We start from the raw sequence: 21,890 nt of genomic DNA, 5'->3' as shown, positions 1-21,890 counted from the left end.
TGCAGGACTGTGGCTCTCTGCTCTCAGAGGGGGACAACCAGGGCTGCTACCCTCTGGACGGACACGTCCTCTGCAAAAACTGTAACACCAGCCGCATCCAGGCCCTCACCGCCAAGGCCACCACTGACCTCTGAGCAACCCACCGCCCGGTCACCTCCACTGTGATAACCCAACGCTCACTCGCTCCTTCTGTCTCTCCCTCTCTCTCTCTCTCTCTCTCTCTCTTTCTTTCTCTCGCAAACATACCGATCCACAGAAGCTTGCATTCCTCAGCATATACACATATATCCCTCTATATATATATTCACTTTCAATAACAAGAAATAGCATCACATGTTCACCTACATACGTGTATCCATTGACTTGGTACGAGCACAGCAGAAACAAGCTGTGTGTTTTTTAAAGCAGCAGTTTGACATTTTGGGAAATATGCTTACACACTTTCTTGGTGAGAGTAAGAAGTAAGAAGATTGATGCTTTTTTCATGTGTCCTAAATATAGCATAAAAACTTTACCTAACTGTATCCTCAAAGTTCACTCGTGTTGTCTCTCGTGCAGTCCACCATATATCCCTTTGTGAAGCCACAGCTTCAGTTTTTGTACGTATTTAAGGGAATGACATATAAAGTGTTACTTGGCGAACTTTAGAGGTGCTGGTAGGTGTTTTTTGTTACCTGTGGACAGAGTCAGGATAACTGTCTGCACTAGTTCCCAGTCTTTATGCCAACTTAAGCATAAAATGTGGCCATCTATTGACTGCACAGGTACAAAAGTGGCTTCAATCTTTTATATATTACCAAAAATGTCAAACTTGTGCTTATAATTACTAAAAATCCACCAGATTCCATATACATCGTCACTCAGTATTACTATATAATGTTATAATCATCTTTAACCAACATGTTCTAGCCAGGGTGCACACGTATGCATGCATGCATGCATGCACGTATGTATGCACGGCCAAATATTTCGCGCTGACTTGTTCTTGTGATCTAAAAAAAAGGAGTCTTGACTCCAAAACATAGAAAATGTTTGACACATCTGCCCTGCAGGTGAAGATATCATGGATGGATGTGCCTGTAAGCTTTAGCAGTATTTAGAATAATCCATGAGCAAACAGTACATTTTTATTCTTTCGTGTTCATTACAGTGTAAATCCACAGACGGTACACAAATAGGGAAACTCATTACTGCGACACAGTTCTGCATAACTGAACACCAAAGAATTGAATTTAAACTGCCATATTTACCGTGCACGTATTTTGTATGCAACTATATTAAACATACATTATATTGATTGGGACCACAGGAATCACAAACAGTCGCTCACAGTGACAAAGACAAAATCCTGAATAAGGCAGCTGTGGAATGTGGAACATCATATTTTCTTTGAATTTTCCAATCGAATTTGCTTTTGTGTACACAATCGATTATTTTCTGTTTGGCCTTAACAGTACAGTCATGGCATTCCATTCATATAAATATAAAATTATATAGTTCTCGAGCAAATAAATATGTAATTTTTCCCTCTACAATTACAATTACATAGATTAGATTAGAGATTTTAGTGTAAGCAGTCTGGTAGAGATAACGGATTCAAGATGGCTATGCAATTTTTAATATTAATTGCATCGACACTTTATAAGAAATTTTTATGAATAAGGAAATATTTTACCTGTACAGATTCAAGCATAAGTGTCCTTATAGTAATCCTTTAATCAAAACTATGCTGTTGGTACTGCGTGACTTTGTGTGTCACTGTGCTGTTTGTCAGTATTGATTGTACCATTGACACTTGTCTTTTATATTTAGTGTTTGTTTAAAGTTTAATGGGCTAAGAAGGGACCGTGAGAGTTTCCCCAAAATGATTTTATTATTTGTTCCATCCAAGAATTAATGACCAGTAGTTTGACTGTTTGATTTGATAATTACTTAAATATAATTCCTACAGCAGCACGAGTTATAAGACTTCTGATGATGGTGAGTTAAAGGTGTCCTGTGGAGTCCCCCTTTTATTTTTTTTTATCTTTGCATCGTCACAAAACAGCCAATTGTGTCATAATCTCTCTATAGCTGTAGGCATAGCTGTGAGCTTAAGGGGATTGATTTGTTCTGCAGCCAGCCTCAAGTGGCCTTTAGAGGAACTGCATTTCTTGGCATTTCATTTGGGTCACAGAACAAGTCAGTCTCAGACAGCTTCAAAACGGGGCTGCGGGTACTATACTATGCATTGTCCAGTCTTTATGCTGTCGTTAGGTGAAACACATGCAGCTGGTTTCATGCTGTCCTGCTAATAGACCGTTGGTGGCCATAACGTGCAAAGAACATAGCAACACTTCTGCGAAAGCAGTGAAGACGACTACAAGCTAGAAGTTACGTGATTTTAACTATACAGACGTTACATTAGCTTTACAAATTTTTAACAAGAAATTAATTCGACACGCTTTATTTTGGTGAGAAACACTGAAGAACTCCACAGGGTACCTTTAAAGTAAAGGACTGGTTTGCTTATTTATTAGCTGGATTGCTTTACAGTCTTCCACATAATGCAAGACAAGAGTATTTCCCGTGCATGTGGATGGATATATTATGAACAAATCAATTGTAATTTTACTTCTCTGTACTGTTTTCCTCGCACATTCAGAAGTGGTGTTTCGTGCCATTTAGATATCAGAAAGTGATTCTACAAATAAAACCTCTCTATATACTGTAATCTACTGTAGTCAGTACGTCTGGTTACATCAGAGTCTTTGTGATCAAGTTGACTGTGGCGATGTTTAACCAGGGTAACATGTTGTAAATAACTGTGCTAATAAGCCCATTATTGAAAGAACGGTGAATAGTGATACATTTTCTATAGCAAAGTACAACGAACTGTAGAATATTTAAAATATTTCATTTTTCTTTTCACAAGAAAAGAAATACAGTAAAAGCTCTGCACTGCAGGTATATACAAGGTTACGCAACCTAAACTCCATTTCCACAGGAATTTTTCCATCAGTACATCAATGCCGTACCTGCCATATATAGAAAGCAAAAAACAACTTTTACAGTTGAGTGAAAGTCATAAACGATGAGTGCACTCCTCGAGACTTCAAGTAAAGAAATTGGTTAAATGCCTGAAGAAATGTTTGGCACAAAAATGTGTTTTATTGTACGTTACCGGTTATCAAAAAGAGATCCGGCTCTGTGCGTCTCTCTGGTTACAGAAGACATTTAATCACCTTATTTTAATGCTACATCTTTTAAAAAAACAAAAAAAAACCCACAGACTCATCTGTTAGCACTGGTTGTTAGGCAACAGAGGACAAAAAATACACACTCCATATACCATTATGTCATATGTGTTGCCTGGTTTCAGCTCGCAGGGATGCTGCTAGTGATTCGGCTAAGTTAGCATCTCATGGCTGTCTGTTAAAGGTCGACACGAGGCTTTCTGACCTGCTCGGATAATTAGACAGCACAATCTCACATCTTCGGATGGAGATTTCCAGAGTGACTATAAACAGGCAGAAAGTGCAAAAATAAAAAGAAAAGAAGATTGATAATGAATTCAAAAACCGTATCGGAGCAAAAGTAATACAGTGATTTAAAATTCTAATTCAGGTACTTTTCATAGCCGATTGCCTCTAAAAGCAATACTAGGTCAGAAGTTAGTGAGTGGACCTTTGTGCTTTGGTTTTCTTCAATAGTCTTCTGAAGCCAAAGTGGTATCCATTATTCAGATCCGCCTCTGGTTCTTACTCTACAGGAAAACATGTTATTGCAATACTGGAGCAATATGTTGTAGGAACATTTTGCTGTGCTTTCAGGCATGACCATTGCACAGTTGAATCATTCTAGTGCTGTGGTTAACTTAATTAATGACGGCGGGAGGAGGCATACAGTAATTATGAGCTACAAACGTCAACGTCCACGTACAAATGTGATTCACAACACTGCAGAGAGTCTGCTTTACAGAGCAGCTTCTTCTTAGAGACTGCTGTCAAATCTGGAAATCCTGGTTCGCGTTCACACCGTTGTGCATGTTTGAGACAAAAAGAACAAGACGTGTTGTTAGTAAAAAAAAGTACTGTGTTGTAATCTCTTATCAACAATTTAAAGCCCGCAAATCAACATTTACATATTAACAACTGATCAAATATAAATAGGGTCGCTCGTGACAAACCCACAGAGAATTATCATCAAGTTTTTCCCCTCAGCTCTGCAGATTGTTTTCGGTTCAGTCTCACCGCTCGCTCTCATCAGCTGTGTTTCTAGTCATAACAAGCGTCTGTTTCCATTGAAGACGTTCTGGTCAATGGCGGCACGGTGGTGAACTGACTCCTCACGGCAAAGAAGGTTCTCAGGTAATGTGGAGTTTGCATGTTCACCCGGGTACTCCGGCTTCCTCCAACAAGACATGCAGGTTGATTGGAGACTCTAGTGAGCGTGTCATGCGTCAGCCCTGAGATGAACTTGTCCATAGTGTATCCTTCCTCCAGCCCCATGCGACCCTGATGAGGTGAAGCTGTGATAGATGAGATAAGATAATGATGGTGTAATGGTTGGTTAAAAAATTATTTTAAGATAAGTGCTATTTTAAATTACAGGCTTCAAACTGCTAATTAAATGATAAATACATTACACTAATACTGATTATTCGAGTCTTTCTGGTTTTAAAATTTTAAAATATTCTAGTGTTGGCTTATTAGCACATGTTTTCTACAGAGCCGACCCTGGTCTGATCCACGAGCACAGAGTCAAACCTCTGCTGGAGGTTGTCGACGTGCCATAAAAACTGTATTAAACTCTCCTGTTTACGTATATTTGTACGGGCAGTCTGTGCACACATCACACGTCTTTGTGGGAGCATATCTGACATGAATCTTCTCCAAAAGATTGATGCTACGAGTCTAAAAAGAAAAGGCCGTTTAATGATTTTTTTATATGTTCAGTGTGTTTGTGTTGTCTACTGTCTTTGTTCTACCCATGTTTGTAAAAGTGCCTTTGACTGAGCAGCATACTGCTGTGCTTCACTCAAAGATTTAGCCATGTTTACTTGTCTTTACCAAAGTACCTGAGTAAAAAAGATCCTTTTGTTTGGGCCAACTCTGAGTCCATACAGTCGATGTTTCCATCAGGCGGAGTCTTAAATGAGAGAGACTCGCCTTAAAGAGCTCGACCCTCTGTTGTTAAAGTAAAGTATCTGATCTGTTTTTGATCTTTGGAAGGGGCATGTAGTCAACTGTTTTTCTTTCTTCAATAAAAGCTTTGCAATAGCATCTTTGTCTTTGTTTGCTTTAAGGCGTTTTTTGGGGGGGAATCATATCAAAAAATATCAAAATCTCTCCTTCTGATCCAGCCCTGCCCTGCCTGACTGTGCAGCCTCATCACTGGTTAACACTTTGGCCCTTTTGTCTCCTGCTTTGTGGGATTGCCCAGGTAATAACCTCTATCTTTCAGTCTTCTCCTCATGCTCCCACTGAAACCTCTCGGTGACCTCGTGAGCAGCATACCGGTATAATCCACGGCTCCTTCTCTCTCTCTTCAAGAGTCATTTTAAAGCTCTTCAGCGAGAGCAAATGCCCCGTGCTTACACAGCTCCGATTCATTTCCTCCCGTCTTATGCTGCGAGTCCCCAGCCGCACTTTAGACGAGTTGAAATCACCTGCTTAATAGAAATCTAACACTTGCAATAGTCTTTTGAGTGTACGTCTGGGACAACGGTTTAATTACACAGAGATACAGTGTGCAGTCTCTCTTTTTTTTCTTTTTTTTCTTTCTTGTGGCCACGATCAGCAAATGCACTCAGCTATGAAGTATGCTTACTGCTTGGATCAGCTTGATGGAGTTGTTAGAATAATTTAAAGACCCGCTTGATTTAATCCTTTCCATTTGTCATCTTTACTTGTGTGCTGCATAACAGCAGTAAGTCACTGAGCACTTCATTTTCCTTCCTGCAGACTGCTAAATTGAAGCAGCAGTCAGAAATGTTAGAGCGGGGGCAAAGTGATCTCTGTGGACAAAACTAGAAAGCCTGTGTTATTATTCGAAATGTCAGATATGAAACAGCAGCAGCAGCAGCAGCAGCATGGTGGGGCGGGGGGGTTCTGGTTCTGGTCACTGAGAAGTGATGCATAATCATAACAGAAGTATTTATCCACAGCCGACTTGATGCTTACAGTAAATACAGTGATTAGCTTATTGCTCTCCGGCCTCTGATGCGAGCACGAGCACAAACTCGCCCCGTTATTCTCAACTGGTATACTGAAGATTTCCAAAAGGCAGCAACTGGATATTTCCTCGTAATCTTTTCCTAAATATGCTGAAGGCGATACTGTCTATATATATATATATATATTAATATATGTGTGTGTGTGTGTGTGTTTGTGTGTGTGTGTGTGTGTCTGAGAGAGGGAGTGAAGCCCTCCAGCAGTTTAGCCGAGGACTTGCTTTACTGCACATAAATTTGGTGTTTGCAAACAAATTGATGAGTGATGGGCCCTCCAGCCAACATGATGTACCCTCCAATTTCTTCCCCTGCATAAAATTCCAGCGTCAAGTCTCCGGGGGCCTGCTTCGGCATTTCTGAATGTCTTCTTCTAATACGCAGAATTATGGTCTGAATTATTTACCGGGAAGCAGAGATGAGCACAAGGGAGCAAAATGGGCCACTATCATGCATAATCTTGCGCACTCCCATTTAAACGAAGCTGTCATATGGTCAGATTTACATAACATTACAATGTGGGCCCACATCGCAGCGCTCTGAGCTTAATGTTATTAGCTTTAAAGTAAATTCCCACTGTGCATTTACATCAAGAGCATTGATTTTGGGCGTCCTTGAGTTGGCTAAAGGCAGTGATGTAATCACTGAGCCAGTGTTGCTCTCGCTAGATCACTACGAGACACAAATCCGAGTCATCCCAACGTGCACGTTGCATGAAACCGTTATTAGTGCCTCATCTTGTGAGCGTCCAAGGACTGGCCAAGGTGCCCATAGAGTTCAAGGATGCCAGTCATTTGTTTGTAGTACTTTATAAAGAGAAAGAGAAACTGCAATTTGGAGTAATAATGCAACATAGACGTGAAACTTTCCACTTGATCAGGGCTGTAGACTTTGTCACAGGTTGCTCAGAAACCAAACTTCCTTCCTTCCCTCGGTTAACGTGCCTCCGTTTTCATGCTGATGCAAAAGTCTGAATGTTGCATGACTCATTCATGAATGAACACTAAACATTTTAAGTGCCGTTATTCATGCAGCGGAGCCTCTAAAACTACTGCAATCATGTAAAATGAAAATTTTACCTCTGGCGGTCACTCTGTTGTACAAGCGTCATTCAGACTGGTTTATGAGAACTGTGTTTGGTTGTTTCAATATTCTGCTGCAGGCGACTACTGCACTGCAGACTGTTATTCTCTTTGTTCGTTCGTTAACGTCTTTATTTTTAGCATTAAAATGTTCAATAAACAATTTTCATCATATAATCTATTGTATAAAATATGTCACCACCATGTTCATCCTAAGAGTCGTGTGTTACAGATCTGAATCAATCCTTTGCATATTTTTATGATACTGTATCTGAACATGAACAAACAGTCATTTTTTAAACACTCTAGCAGGCTGGTTCTGCATATACCAATGTAGGTCGGTCTTTTGGGGGTTTTAGCATGCTGGTGAATGGCATAGTGTACATGGCAGACATCAGATGCTAAACATCCGTACGTTAGTCTGTAAATCACCTTCTAACATTAGAGTTATTTCCTTGGTGTTTAACAGCAGGCAAGCAGTTAATTAGCAGCTAAGTCGTAAAGCAAACGCTATCTGTCCGTCAGGAAACTCTGTAAATATCAGAGAGTTGAAGGTGAGCAGGCAAAGGGCATCAGGGGGAAAACCAGCAAAGATATTCTGTATAAAATATGATCCAGTTTGACCAAAATCAGTGCTTAAAGTTACAAAGTTTGTGCTTTTGTGCAGTAATCAGTAATCAGTCATAGACTATAAATCAGGAATCACTCCGCTCCGGTGGTGCAATATGTGAGAAAACATTTCTTTGGACGCAATCAGGATGAGTCAGCAACTTTCTGTTGTTTATTAGGAAATGATAAGCTCTAAAATACCACAAAGAATACCCAGAAAAAACTGTTTTTCTGTCATTGTTGGACCAGATACCGGTCCACACTGTAGGTGACATAAAGCACTAGATGTGATAAAAACACCCAAACATCAATTTTTACATCATGACTTCAGTAACTGTCTTTAGTTCAGACTGAACTGTTAAACTTCCAGGAGTTGCATGTGGTGCTCATTATACTTCATCCGTTTGAAATGTTCTTTTCCAATACAAAAATATTTTTCCACTCAACATGTTCTGAATGTTCTGACTGTAAATTAGAAATACAAAGTTGTTTTGTGGGGAAATAACAATAATAATCAGAATCAACCAGTGCAGCAACTAATAAGTCATTCATAGAGAAATCCAAGAACAAACCGTAGTCATATTTCAAACACTCTTTCTTTATTTTCTGTTACTTGGGCATCATTCATCAAAGAAGAGCTGCTGTCCAGAGTGTAAAGCTGTCGAGCAGCTGCTGATGCACACTACACGCTGGCTTGTACAGATGCGAGTTTGATTTACATAAGAACCAACAGCAGCCGTGGAGCCACATTGGACATGGTGACGTTATCGCAGAAAGACTTGAAGCAGGCTCCACTATCTACAGTCTGGCAGAGATTAATAAATGAATGGTAATTGATTTAGTACGGGGCGTGTGAGCTGTGGTGCGAACACTTGTTAAACTGCCAGTGACAGAAAAAGGCTCGGGTTCAGCTGAATGAAACACAGCGTGGTACTGTAGTACTGCTAATTACTGCATTTGAGAGCAAACTATCAAATATGTCTTTCCAAAAATCTATCATGAAATAACACAAAATCAACTTTGCTCATTTGATACGCGAGACTACGCCGATAACATTCGTCTGAATCGCTGTGCTTTGTCAAAGGGTGTCCTTTCATAACTGAGATTCATTATAGCCACTCCAGGATCAGTTACTTAGTTACAGTTATACAATGCTCACAGAGAAAGTGTCCCCATGTTGTTCATTCACATACTCCCACACACACACACACAGGAAGTGACAATTGGCAGAGTCCACCAGAAACAACAATTCGATTCACATTTCTCTTTTAGATTACAGTCGTTCTGTTAATGTTGGACGATTCTCCATGTTCCCACTGTTATTTCAGCCGACTGACACTGTTTGGATCTGAACCGAGCAAAGGGTTCAGAGAGGCCGTGTGTTTTCAGGGATTTTTTTAGAGCTGCAAGGACCTATTAAATACAGATCAGCTGTTAAATACAGCTGACGTTTGCTCTCCTAAAACGACAAGAATAAAGATACCTCATGTCAGTCACGATGAATCAACATACACAGTGCCTACACATTTCATAAATTACATCCACAATATATGTACATATGTGACATACGTTTCCTTTTTCTCCCATTAAAAACATTTTAAATAACTGTGATACTACAACCAACTATTTCACTGATTTTGGCGAAACTGGATCCTATTTTATGAAGGAATTGTTTTCTGGTGGACAGTGAGGTAAACTGCTGTGAACTGTAGCTGCTGTTAGCTGCTGTTAATTCAGTTTGTTAGCCGGGCTGCCCAGACTATGAGTTCAGAGCACCGTGGTTAGTGTTAGTGTTTGTATTACAGGCGTTTTGGACCACAGGAGGTTTTCAACCAGTGGTGTGCCAGAACCAGGAGCTTGGCAAGCTAAATTGCAAAAATACCAATTTTTTACGCAATGTTGCTTTAAAAAACAAACAAACAGGAGAACCAGAGGTATTTTTTCATATATACAGTAGCGCCTCAACATTTGATGTCTAGTGAGTTCCAGTTTAGCTTTAATTAACTGTTGCCAAGAGTCTACGCCTACCCTTAATCAACTCCTAACCCTGAAAATAAGTTCACCACTGTTACTTGCATCATGCAGATTTGATGTCCAAATATTATAGAACAAAATAATTTTAAAACCTTGTCAATGGACGTAATTCTGTGGTTTTGCAGAACTGTCCAACATTATTCCCGCCTGGCATTAGCCTCATCCTCTGTTGTACTTAATGCATTGTGCTATGTGGCTTAATAATGGCATGCTATGGCTTGGTAGTTGGTGAACATAATACATGGTAGCGCTGTCATTATGAGCATTGCATGGCTGTAGATTCTGGTGGATCCTGTGGTAATAAGGTGTATTGTTACCAGCCTACAGGATATCATGTTTTATCATTCATTTAGATGATTTTACTACTTTTTATAGCAGTATTATAGCACAATGTGTATGTTTTTCACTATGAAGAGGTAACAGTGCAGTGCTGCTTGATGCCCTTTCGCTCTCTCCACATCACAACCATCGCCCCCCCCCCTTACCACAGTCTAACTGTCAGGCTCATACTGCACCCACCGAGTCAAACCGAATCATAGCTGATTTATATGCAACGCAGAGGAAGGATCGAGATCCGCGTAAATCCACAGACTTTACTGACTTAGTGTAGGTGCGTCTCTCCAGCTCCACTGAAAGGTAAAGCAGTTCTCATGATTTAAGGCGCTCTTTGAGCTGTCACCTCTTGACCTAAGGGTAAGAGGCAGAGAGTCGTCCATGGATTTAATGCAAAACCTTGTGTTTCAGTGTGAACTTTCATTCTCACACTAAAGCAGGCAGACTGATTAAGCCAGCGGAGGATATCTGAATGCTCGAACAGTGGGCACAAAATGAATACCACTTTCTTGTTTCCTTGACAGTTGGTGGGATTGTTAAGTGCAACCAATTATACCTGAACCTCCACAGAGAAGATTTTAATAGATATAGAGCCATGTGTTTCCATGTGAACCAGGCTGCTTTTTATGCTTACAAACAGGAATGCGTCACGTCATACTGAAAACAAGAACCTTTTCATGTGGCGATAAGGTCCAAGTACCGTGGTGGGCCAGTTGTTTCCACCTACATATATTAACACCACCCGTTATATTCCAAATGTGTTCAACTGAGTTTGAATTGGACATTCTCAAGGAATCATTTTCAAGGAAGTTTACTTGTCGATGTTTAAGTCGGTTTGGAATCTAGATTTCTGTTTTGGATGGATGGATGGATGGATGGATGGATGGATGGATGGATGAGTTTGCATTCTTACTGCTGTTACTTGGTTTTCTCTGCCGGCTAGCTAACCTATTTTTATGCCCTCTAATATTAGTTGATCATTAGTGAGATAATAAATTCACTAAAAGCTCAAATGCAACGTGAGGTTGGATGGTTATTTTCCTCCTAAACTAAATGTTGCTATATGTTTGGCATCTTTTAAATAAAATCATCCTTTTTCTTTATTTAAATTTTTTTAATTACTTGAGTTTTTCCATTTTTCCACATGGCCATAGCAGCTTCACGAGTGACCCTGGTTGTGAGTCACTTGTACAAGCGGCTGTAACATTCTGCTCAATGATCCCTGAAGTGACACTTCAGATTTGGTCATCAGCCTCGTTTCATTATACCAATTTTGAAAAGAGTTGTTTCCATTTTGGGCAGTTGTACAAACTGTTGCTTTTCTTTTCAGAACAGCATGTTAAGGACTCATGTTTATTGATGTAAACTGATCATTCGCAATGATGTCAAAGCTCAAGACGGCTCTGGAAATAAGGCAATTTTGATCAAGTGTTTTCATTTTTTATTTTTTATTTTTTTTCTTCAGAGGAGGTCGGATAATTGAAATTTTGCCTCAGGGAAAAATGCCAGAGAAGTTACCCTTTCACATCCATCCAGCAATCTTTCTTTTAGCTCATGAGCTTTTAATGAATGTGCGTTTGAGGTGCCTGAATTCTCTCAGAAGCGCAGAATTCAAACAGTGTTAGAAACTCCAGACATCACAGAGTTCAACTGTTAACCCCACATGATGAAATGAGACGTCTCTTGATCACTTCAGCTTCGTTTTTCTATTTGAATTTCTCTCTTAACATATCACCCATGTCATAATTACACTTAAACAAGATAACATCAGTTTCCAAAATTATCTCAAATGCCAGCTTCCAAACTAAGGTCTTTTTTATTTTATCTATAGACAAACTTATTGTATCTTTGTAGTATAAACTTCTGTGGCCACTGTCATTGTTGCATTTAAAGTACAATATATATCAAGACTGTGCATGAAGATTGCATGAGGGTGGATTTGCATATCTTGCTTGGGTGCACTCCTATCAACAAAGGAGTCTTTGCAAGACAGATTAAGAATTAACAAGTACTACTTACTGTCTTACTGGATGCATCTGTTGTTTCCAGTTAATAATGTGAACTTTCGCCAAAGTAAATGTTTAAATCAATAAATGATTGAACAACTTTGATGAGTACGTAGTCATTGAAATACCCACACATCTGTATGTTTTGCAATATTAAAATCAGAGGGTGAAGGGTAGAAAGAAATGGGCTATACCCATGTGGCCTCAATTACTTACATTGCTAGAAAAAAGCAAAGAATACTTGTTTTTTAATCCCAGGACTGAGAATTATTTGATCACACATAATAAGTCCAGCCACAAATGCTATTAAAACTTGAAACCCCGGATCCTTTGGACCTAGAACAAAGGCAGTGGAAACATCAGTGATAAATTATTCACATCAAACTTGTCGCCCCTCCCTTCCCCATCACTGTTTTGCCCAGACACTCCAAACTAATCCAACTCTGCCTCTTTGGCTTGAATTACTGGGGAAGACTTCAGATGCACCTCTGCTCTGTCATAAAGTTCACATGTTGTTCTTTCTGCCTTCTTTCCATGGTTTTCTTAAACTGGTTTTAATAGCCTTATGCAATGTGTTGCATAGCCTGGTAACAAGCTCTGTGTATTATTTTACATCTTCGCTTGGCTGGATGCACTTAAAGATTAGATTTCAGATTCCACTCTGAAAATGCAGGTTTTTCCATTCATTTGAGTGGGTGTACTGCATTTTGGGGAGTGTCCAAAAATAACGCAGCGACCTGCAACAGAAAAGTTGAGCCAACTTCTTTAGAAATGCAACCTGGCATCACATTGTGGCAGCCAAGTTGGAAACTGAGAATATCCAGGTGCATTCATGCACTAAACTGTGATACTCTACCTGTTGTGTCCTGGCTCTGTTTATTTCATGTATCCAGCTTCTAAATCTGAGTCTGACTCACAGTTTATGCTGCAAAACAGAGACACAAAGAAGTTTCCTTTGGTCTGAGTCCAGTGAGAGAGCAAGACAGTGCAAGTGCAAGCAGTGGTCATGCGACGTAGACAGTGAATGAGAATAAGGAAGCGCAGCGAAATGAAGTTATTTTATCATTGTTTCATAGAAGTAACATCCAACACCTCACCCCTAACCTAACTAACTAAACAGTGGCTCTAGATTGGGCCTTTTGCAAGGAGGACATGCGTGAGCCCATTGGGTTGCAATCAGCAACTACACCACTAGATGCCCCTAAATCCTACGCACTGGTCCTTTAAACAAAGTTGAGTTAAAGTTAAGCAATGTTTCAATTTTGCCTCAATTATATGCTATCAGTCTACATAGTCATTTGTTTCAACACTTTTGACTCTCTGATGGATTGCCATGGAAAGTTCTCACTTATCTAGTGAAATATTTCAACATCTACATTATGGATTGAATCAAATTTTGTGCATTCATGATCCCCAGATGATGAATCATAATGTTGGACTTTTCCTTGAGAGTCACAATGAATTTGAAATTTGTGGTTTTAAATTAAATGTGTCAATAACTGTTGGCTGAATTGCCTTGAAATTTGAGATAAATTCACATTCCCCACAGGATGAATTGTATCGACTCCCCTGATTTTTCATGAAGCATCGGGTCCAAATTTGTATCTGTCTTACTTCGGTTTATGACCAAATGCCCACAAAACATGATTATCCATCTGTAGAAACCAGGGTGTATTGTTACAGTACATTGATGATTCAACTTTGCATGACAGTGAAACGGTGTTAAGCTGTTCCATTAACCCACTCTAGTCGTCTTCCCGCGTCCTCTCTTACTCTGATGTCTCCAGTTTATCAAACGCCCGAGTGAGTGGTTTAGACTGTATTTCGTTCAGGATCAACCAGCTGTGATTAAGGGGATTTGGGGGGGATTTTGTGGATTACCACTCCAACATTTGTGTATAAACAGCTGAATGTCACAGGTTGTGTGTACGATCATGACTGGGTCTATTCACTTCACAGAGTGGATTAAGTGAAAAGGTATCAACACAATGCTACTGCTACAGAAATCAGCTCCTCACTGAAAATTATTCAGATTTTACACTCTGTCTTTGTTTTTGAGTGGGTTATTTTTCTCGAGAGTGCAATAAATTAGCAGAAACAACCAAGTATTGGACTCAATCAATGGCAGAAACACCGTGCTTGTTTTTAAAGTCTTACAGTTTAGATGTCTAATATTTTTTTCAAGCAAAGAAGAAATGAATCAACCAAAGTGACTATTTTTAATATCAATAGTGTCTTTGTTTCTGGAAGGTTTTTACCTTGGTGAGTTGTTTTCTTTCTCTCAATGTTCTTCTATGCTTTATGGTGTAATCAACATTATTGATTATGTCTCCAAGGCTGTGTGTAGTAGCTGTGCTTTGAATGCAACATAATTTAGTGAACGGGTGTTTGTGCTGTTGGATCTTTGATAGACAAATTCATTGTTCTCCTAAAAAGTTAAACTATCACGTTGTGGTTGCTCTAACCAAGTGACACTTAACAGTTGAAAAGAGAGTTTGGCCGCCTCATTGTTCAGCTTGTGAATTGTTTATTATGAGATTCGTATTTAATTAATGCATGACTATGCGTGATTTGATATATGAATTCATGTATGACACATTACATACTCATGTGACTATGAGGGAGTAAAATTAAATATAAATAAGTAAAAGTGCATGCAATACAATGAACACCTTAATACTGTAATTACCGATCCTTAAGAGGTGATTTATTAATTATCTTTTTAATACTAATTTATTTGTAATTATGAGCTACTTCTGAGGTCATTCATAATAAATGTTAACTTAAATTACAGACTATCCAGTTTACCACTACTACTGTATTTTTGTTATTATTTTTGTCCGCTCACTTTTTTTTTCACTTGAACGCTTAATTACATGTTGTTCCTGTCAGACTGTGACAAATCTCTAAATCCTCAGATGCAAAACAAACCCTCTCACAGAACATGGCTAATTTTATCAGCTCTTTTTTTTTTTTAACCTGAGAGCAGTAATAATTTAATTAAAGCTCCTTATAGGGGTTGTTTGACATTTGCTTTTTTTTTTTTTTTTGTCAACTTAAATGATAAGATCAGTATTACTCTCACTTCTGTGCGCTTTGCTTAGCATAAAGACTAGAAGTCAGGCTAGAACAGCTAGCCTGACTCTGGCTAGATGTTTTTAGATTTCAGTTAGGCCATTTTTATTCCCAGTTTGGAATGACCTTTTCCCCTTTACGCGACAGTCCTTTCCAGATGCTACTTAACTCCCGTTGGCCTGCAGAGAGCGTCGACAGCCATGTGAGTCCATGGAGTCACCAGCTGCTTCTTTTCACCTGCCAGCCAAGAGATTCATCTGGTTGGAGATGACATTCAACAGCATTTCCTACGTATTTATAAATACTGATAGTATTTCACGAGATGGTAAAGTATTTCTGTGTGTACTCGATCCAAGAGTTTCTGATGGACGCAAAGTATTCGAATATCAGATGCCTATATAAGAATATGATGAGTTTCCTGGAAGTGTTACACACTGTGATATGGAAGATTAGGTGTTATTAATTAATGCTAGCAAAATGTCTCGATCACCTGAATGTAGGCCATGTGAAATATTTAGACCACTTGTCAGAAAAGTGGCAAACTGACACCCACACATGCTGCTGTCTTAAAACCTAAATCCTTCTTGTGTCGTTTCTTATCACAGATTTAGAAATCCATCCAGCAAAGTTTAGTCCCTTCTTCTCACATGAACAGAGCGCTCGCTCTCACATCACTACATGTCACAGAGACGGATGAGTGACTTGATTTGAATACATTCTTGTACAGTATATGACCAGACTTTCACACTGCGGCTCTCGGCACTGGGGTGATTCATATTTGAGGTACATTTCGTACACAGTTCAACTAAAGGGCCCACACACAACTCTGCATGGATGTTGATGGAAACTCTCCTGCAATTTCAAATATGATGTTGTGGTCTGCAGCAGCGGTCAGCGTGTCTGGTGTGCATTTTAAAAGTCATACCAGAATTTAGGGAACTTGAATCAAACTTTCAGCATCGGTTACTGAAAGACAATGTGTTTGTGTCAACACTTGTGTGTTTTAGACCCACAGTGTGACGTGTTGTTTATGCCATGAGTCATGGAAACAGTGATTCAAGTATCTGATGTTAGTATCAAATCTATAGTGTTAACTTCGTGACTCTGCTTCATTGATTCTCCATCATTTAGTCACAAAACAAAACTTATTTCCTTTTTTTTTTTTTATCTCTGATGCATGAGCAACGTGATACATCATTTTCACTTTCTTACCTTGTCGTCTGCTAAAGGTCAGCATTAATGCCTTCCTTGGGCTCTTTCTGCGACAGTCTCCTAGCAACCTGTCGTTCTTTGACCGTCACTATTCAAGGTATCTACAGTTAAGAAGTTGCAATTGGTAGGTGTCCAACTGTTCATTGTATTGTGAGACATGGCTCACGCTTTAGCACAGGCACATAAAACTGAGAGGAAGTGCTTTATAAACTGACATCTGTGGCTAAAATCGGCAGCTTAACTCTTTGTGTTGATTCCAACAGGCAAACCCTTACAACAGCTTGTCTCATAAATCTGTTGACTTTCCTTTAAATGTCAGTGTTAGTGCAGGAAAACACAATGCACTTGATCATCTGAACTGACTAGTGTTCAGAGAAATTTCAGAGTTTCTGATTACTGGTATTTTGGGAAATGTCTTACCAGATATTAGATTTGTTTACTCCTGAAATGCCTTCAAATAGCTCCACGACGCTCTTCTTTATGTGCCTTGCCATCTCTTTTATCCAATGAACGCTGTGCGAAGCCGACAAACCTGTAGTTTTTGGAAAGCAGTCCATTTTAGTGTCTTTCAGCTCATTGTCAAATTCACGTATTCTCATACAGGTACAATGATTTACAGTGTTTATCAAAAATAGTATAAAATGATATTAATAACAAACGTTTGTATCACATACAATCTATATATCAGCATGTTGTGTTTGTTTAATTTTTTTTTTCTGGGGTCTTCAATGCCTTTGTTGGATAGGACAGCTATAGCGAGACAGGAAAATGGGAGCTGGGATGACATGAAACCAGGGACACAGTCTGGAATTGAACCCAGGACATTGTGGTAAGGAAGTATCCTTTTGTATACGGGGTGCCAGCTGGACCAGGTGAGCTACCCGGGTGCCACTAAATGAGCTTTTTTTTTGTTTTTGCTGTCTCGCCTGCTGGAGCAGGTTCCCAAAGAGAGGAAGAGACCTCAAGACAACAGCTATCGATATGGAGGTTGGCTGCCAGACAACTTCTACAAACTTTTTCCCCCATCCCAGACAAAAATAATGAACTTCGATATACAACACGCAAGATGCTGCCAACAATTCTTTTACATGGGTGTTGTTTGAGCAATACAATGTCTTGGTGCACACCTGGAACCTGCATCTTATTAGTCTGCTTTCTTTTGCCCTCGCTGTCTCGCTGTGCACACACACAGTATGTATCTACTGTACGTCCAGTGATTGCTGCCTACACCCGGTTGTGTGAAGTTAAAGTATGAGCTTGAACTTGAGTCGATCGTGACTTTTTTGGGTGGTCACATTTCCCTCTTTCATACAGGTTTTATAGAATTGTTCCTTAATGTTTGTGTGTCTGATCAGACCCCTAGAAAACCAGCTCTTCTTAATTTTTAATTAGCCCTTTTGAGGATAACCATGCTTTCCGTGTTTTTAGCATTAGCTTCCACATCGCTCACCGGCCACGCGTGTTTCTCATGCCCTCCATCTCACTGGTAAATGATTCAGAACTACATGATCAAAGTCATTTTGAAGATCTAGTCTGTGGTTCAGGTTTGCATGGCTGACAGCACACTCTCATGCTCCTGGCATACTTTCCCATTCTCACAATATCCACGCACACCGCCTGCGGAAACCTAATTTGTGGATTAACCTCGGATTTACATCTTGGAATGTGGCACCTTCTGAGGGAAAGTGTGAGCGATACCGCATCGCATTTGAAGAAATCATTAACAATTAAGACGGGGATGACTCAAAATGGTTGCGGAGTGGCACGGAAGCAGCAACGCCAGCTGAAATAGTAATGTGTTTTCCTGTGTAGCTGTCAGCTCTCTTATCTTGTATCCTTTGATTGGCAAAGACTTAATGCAGGACTCCAACAATGTGAATAATGTTCTTTTTTTTTTCTACCATCCTAACACAGATTTCACGTTATTCCTGTGTTATCTGAAAAACGTTCCTATTGTTTCCATACAAGCCTTCTGTCTCTGATGACAAGATGTACTCGCTGTACATCTCTGCTGTGTGAATGGAGGTTACCTCTGTCGTGCTACTACTCTCAGTGTACTATATGTACTGTCTGAAATACTGTAGCAGCCTAAAATCGTCACGTTAAAATCTTAGGGGTCATAAATCAGACATATACTTTATATTTAGTCTTTTCTCCAAGGCAGTGCTCAGTGCTTACCTCGCTCTCCCAATCTGCTCATGTTTTATACATGTCACCCTTCACACTGTGTCTTCATCTCGCATGTACCCCAGGCATACATTGAAAAAACTGGAGAGATCTATGTTTTGTTTCTGTCAAATGTTTTTCTCCAGGGCCATTTGGCCAGCCTGGTGATTTAGGATGAGGAAGAGAGACACTGGGGTCCTGGAGCACTATTAGTAATGTCTCTACAGGCCTGATGTAGCTGTGGAGGGGTTGTATAGACTCTTAGACCTACGAGGAAGTCAAAATTTACTATGGTTGCTTGGTTACAATTAAAATGTAATGATTTGCAGTCTTTTAATGGGTTTCTAAACTGTTCAGTAGAGCTTTTTCGGGTGTTTTTTTCTTTTGCAGCTTTTCTTTTTGGTTTCATTTCGGAGGGCTTTACTGGAAAGAATGATGGAAATGAAACCCTCCAAAATGCCACAGTCTGTCTCCTTTCACTCTTCATGTCTAAAACTACATTTCTGTTTCCTTAGGCACCTATGTTGCCTTTGCTTCCCACTAGGTGTCGTTCCACCCCTTCTTCCCTCTTCATCAAACTGACCCACACATCTTCACACCCGTTCCAACAATCAGCGGCTCTCCACACCAATCCACACCAATTGTTTGTCTGTCAGTTTGTCAAAGTTGCATTGTTGCTCATGTCCTGCTTTCAAGCCTTGTAGCCAGACCTGCTATCTGGAATCCACCTGAACCTGCCTGTCCGCCTGCCTGTAGCCCATATGGCTATATAAATACCTGCACTTCAGCAATAAATCACTGAACTGTCACATTCTGCCTCGACATTTGGGTCTTATCCCCGTTGCCCTGTTCACACTAGCTGTGACAGAAAAAGTCTGATGAATTTGTAATGCTTTTGTAACAAGAGTGAAAGTCAACAGCCTTATGAGCAGCTCTGTTAGGTTGGGTTATGCTCAGACAGAACTAGCTTGTAAGATGTGTTGTCAGACTACACAGGATATTAATGGTTGTTCTGAATGGCCGAGTGAAAAGCTGGCCATCATAGAGAGCAGGGAGATGGGTATTGTTTAAATATGGAAGGGAACGTTAACAGAGGAAACTGAGAAGAAAGAAAGGAGAGTGACCAAACAAGAAGCCACAGGACAGAAGTAGTAAATCTGAGACTGACATGTAGTCGTTGGAAAGAGCTTTGTGAAATAAACGGTTGAAAGACAGGCGCCAAGCTTGACTCCTTGCTGTTGTAAGTAATATTAGCTGGCTGCTGTGTCTTGTTTGCGTGATGTTTGGCTGTTTGGCTCTCGCTTAATCCTGAAAGGGAAATGAGTGTTCCTTCACAGACAAAATCACAAATTTAAACCTCATGGTACTGCCAGAGGAAAAGTCAGTGGGAGTCAGTTCATCCTCTGAGGACCATGAATATAAGCGGTTGACCAACCAACAGACACAATAGCACAATAACAGTTGTGAACAATGACCACTTCACTCTGATCACTGGGGGCAATACAACTTCAACACACCACACGATAAACAAACATGTGTAGATAATATTTAGTTTTCTTGTATTTGAAGACAAGTTTGTACCAAATACCACAAGAGGAAGATTCATCGACCATCAAAGCTACTGTGCTGTTTCACCACCACCACCACCACACAGATGTTAAAGTCCAATCAGACCGCATTGCACATGTGGCTCTTTGATATTTTTATCCTGACCATTACTGAACTTACAGCCTCCAGCGTGGCTCTGGGGATGCCCAAAGGAGCAAAGAAATTAAAAAGAATAAAATCCCATTGCTTTTTTTTTTTTCTGGATAGCACCATTAAAAAGTTAAAACTGTATTTCAGTGAATGTTACTGCACTCTCGCTCTTAGTAGACATGAACAATATTTTAAGTTCAGAATTTAAATTGTGTTTCTGCAGACGTTCAGAATGCAATTGAGGGTTTTCAAGTCATGATTTGCATCTACAATACCGTTCAAAGTGGAATGCTTTCATACTGTAGGCAACCTCAAAATTATATATTACCATTTGGCTGTTGTTTTTGGCCAAGTGTGCATGTGCTTCCAAAACCATCAGCCCCGAGGCCAGGATCCCAGAGGTGATAAGGGATGAAGAATAGATAGCATTCTGAGCTCTCAGGACTTACGCACATGTTTTTATTTTTACCTCCAGACTTCTTGGGAGCCATCTGTTCAAACATTTAAAGAATACCTTGCTCTCGCCAGCCAGAGATAGTAGCGGAGCTTGACCAGCAAACATTACAAATGTGCTGTCGAGTAAATGTAGCTCCCAAGATAGAAGGGCCTCGAGATATGTTTGCAAAGAAACCAGGAAATAACAGTCGGCTACAAGGGATTCATCTGACACCGTGAAACCACACAGAGAGCACAACAGTGTATTGCTCAACGTGTTTTATGTGTGTGCATCTGACCAGCTGGATTGACTTTTGGTCGATTGAAGAACTGATCAACTTCCTGCTGTTTCACTGCAAAAGCCTCCACTGCACATATTTGTGGGCTGCTCAGGGAACAGCTTGTTCTTGGCATTGTGTCTCAGAATCAGTCATGACATTCAAACATTGTAGGGAAGATCCAGAAAAACAGAGAGACAGTGGACTGGCCTGGTTACATTAAATAACTAAATGTTTCAGTTCATATTCTCCTCAATAATTCCACACTCTGACTTACCGACCACTTAATCACATTTTAATGCATTCTGTGTAATAGGTCAGAGACGTAAGGTAAAGTAGAATAAGAGCTCCAAAGTCATATTATCTTTGTAATTCAGATATGAGTGAACATTGTTGAAGCTCATTTTCTGAAGAATGTTATCAGGTTTTAAACTTCCAGTCCTAAAGACACTTTTTCTTACTTTCCCGTCTCTCTCTGTTCATAATTGGCTTTTTTAAGCAGATGGCAGTTTTTTACAAAAAGCCAAATTGTGACACTGAGTGCCTCCCTCAAGACTTCTCCGCCGTTTTCTGAGAAAGCCTCTGAATAGATCCCGACAAGCCATTACTGTTCTTCACTTTCCCCTGTTTATTTCTATTTACAGCAGTTAATACAATTATTCCCAGTCGTGACCTATTTAAGCGGTGCATGCTACGAGCCATTAGCAGTCAGCGAGTCTACAAAGTTACCGCATTGATGGATTTGTGAAAG

General features: G+C 39.9%; 1 protein-coding gene across 6 annotated transcripts in view; it reads left to right on the top strand.

Annotated features, from left to right (window-relative positions):
- Positions 1-5,264, top strand: part of lpp (LIM domain containing preferred translocation partner in lipoma) — a 142,864-nt gene extending 137,600 nt beyond the window's left edge. For all 6 annotated transcript variants that reach the window (XM_019275358.2, XM_019275360.2, XM_019275354.2 and 3 more), the window contains one exon: positions 6-5,264. In XM_019275358.2, coding sequence (XP_019130903.1) covers positions 6-134 — 129 coding nt within the window. In that variant the 3' untranslated portion in view covers positions 135-5,264. The remainder of the gene's footprint in view (positions 1-5) is intronic.
- Positions 5,265-21,890: the final 16,626 nt, after the last annotated feature.

Source organism: Larimichthys crocea, chromosome XVII (genome assembly GCF_000972845.2).
Source record: "Larimichthys crocea isolate SSNF chromosome XVII, L_crocea_2.0, whole genome shotgun sequence".
Classification (NCBI taxonomy): domain Eukaryota; kingdom Metazoa; phylum Chordata; class Actinopteri; family Sciaenidae; genus Larimichthys; species Larimichthys crocea.
The sequence above is the reverse complement of the archived record's forward strand: the minus strand, read 5'-3'. Positions and strand labels throughout refer to the sequence as shown.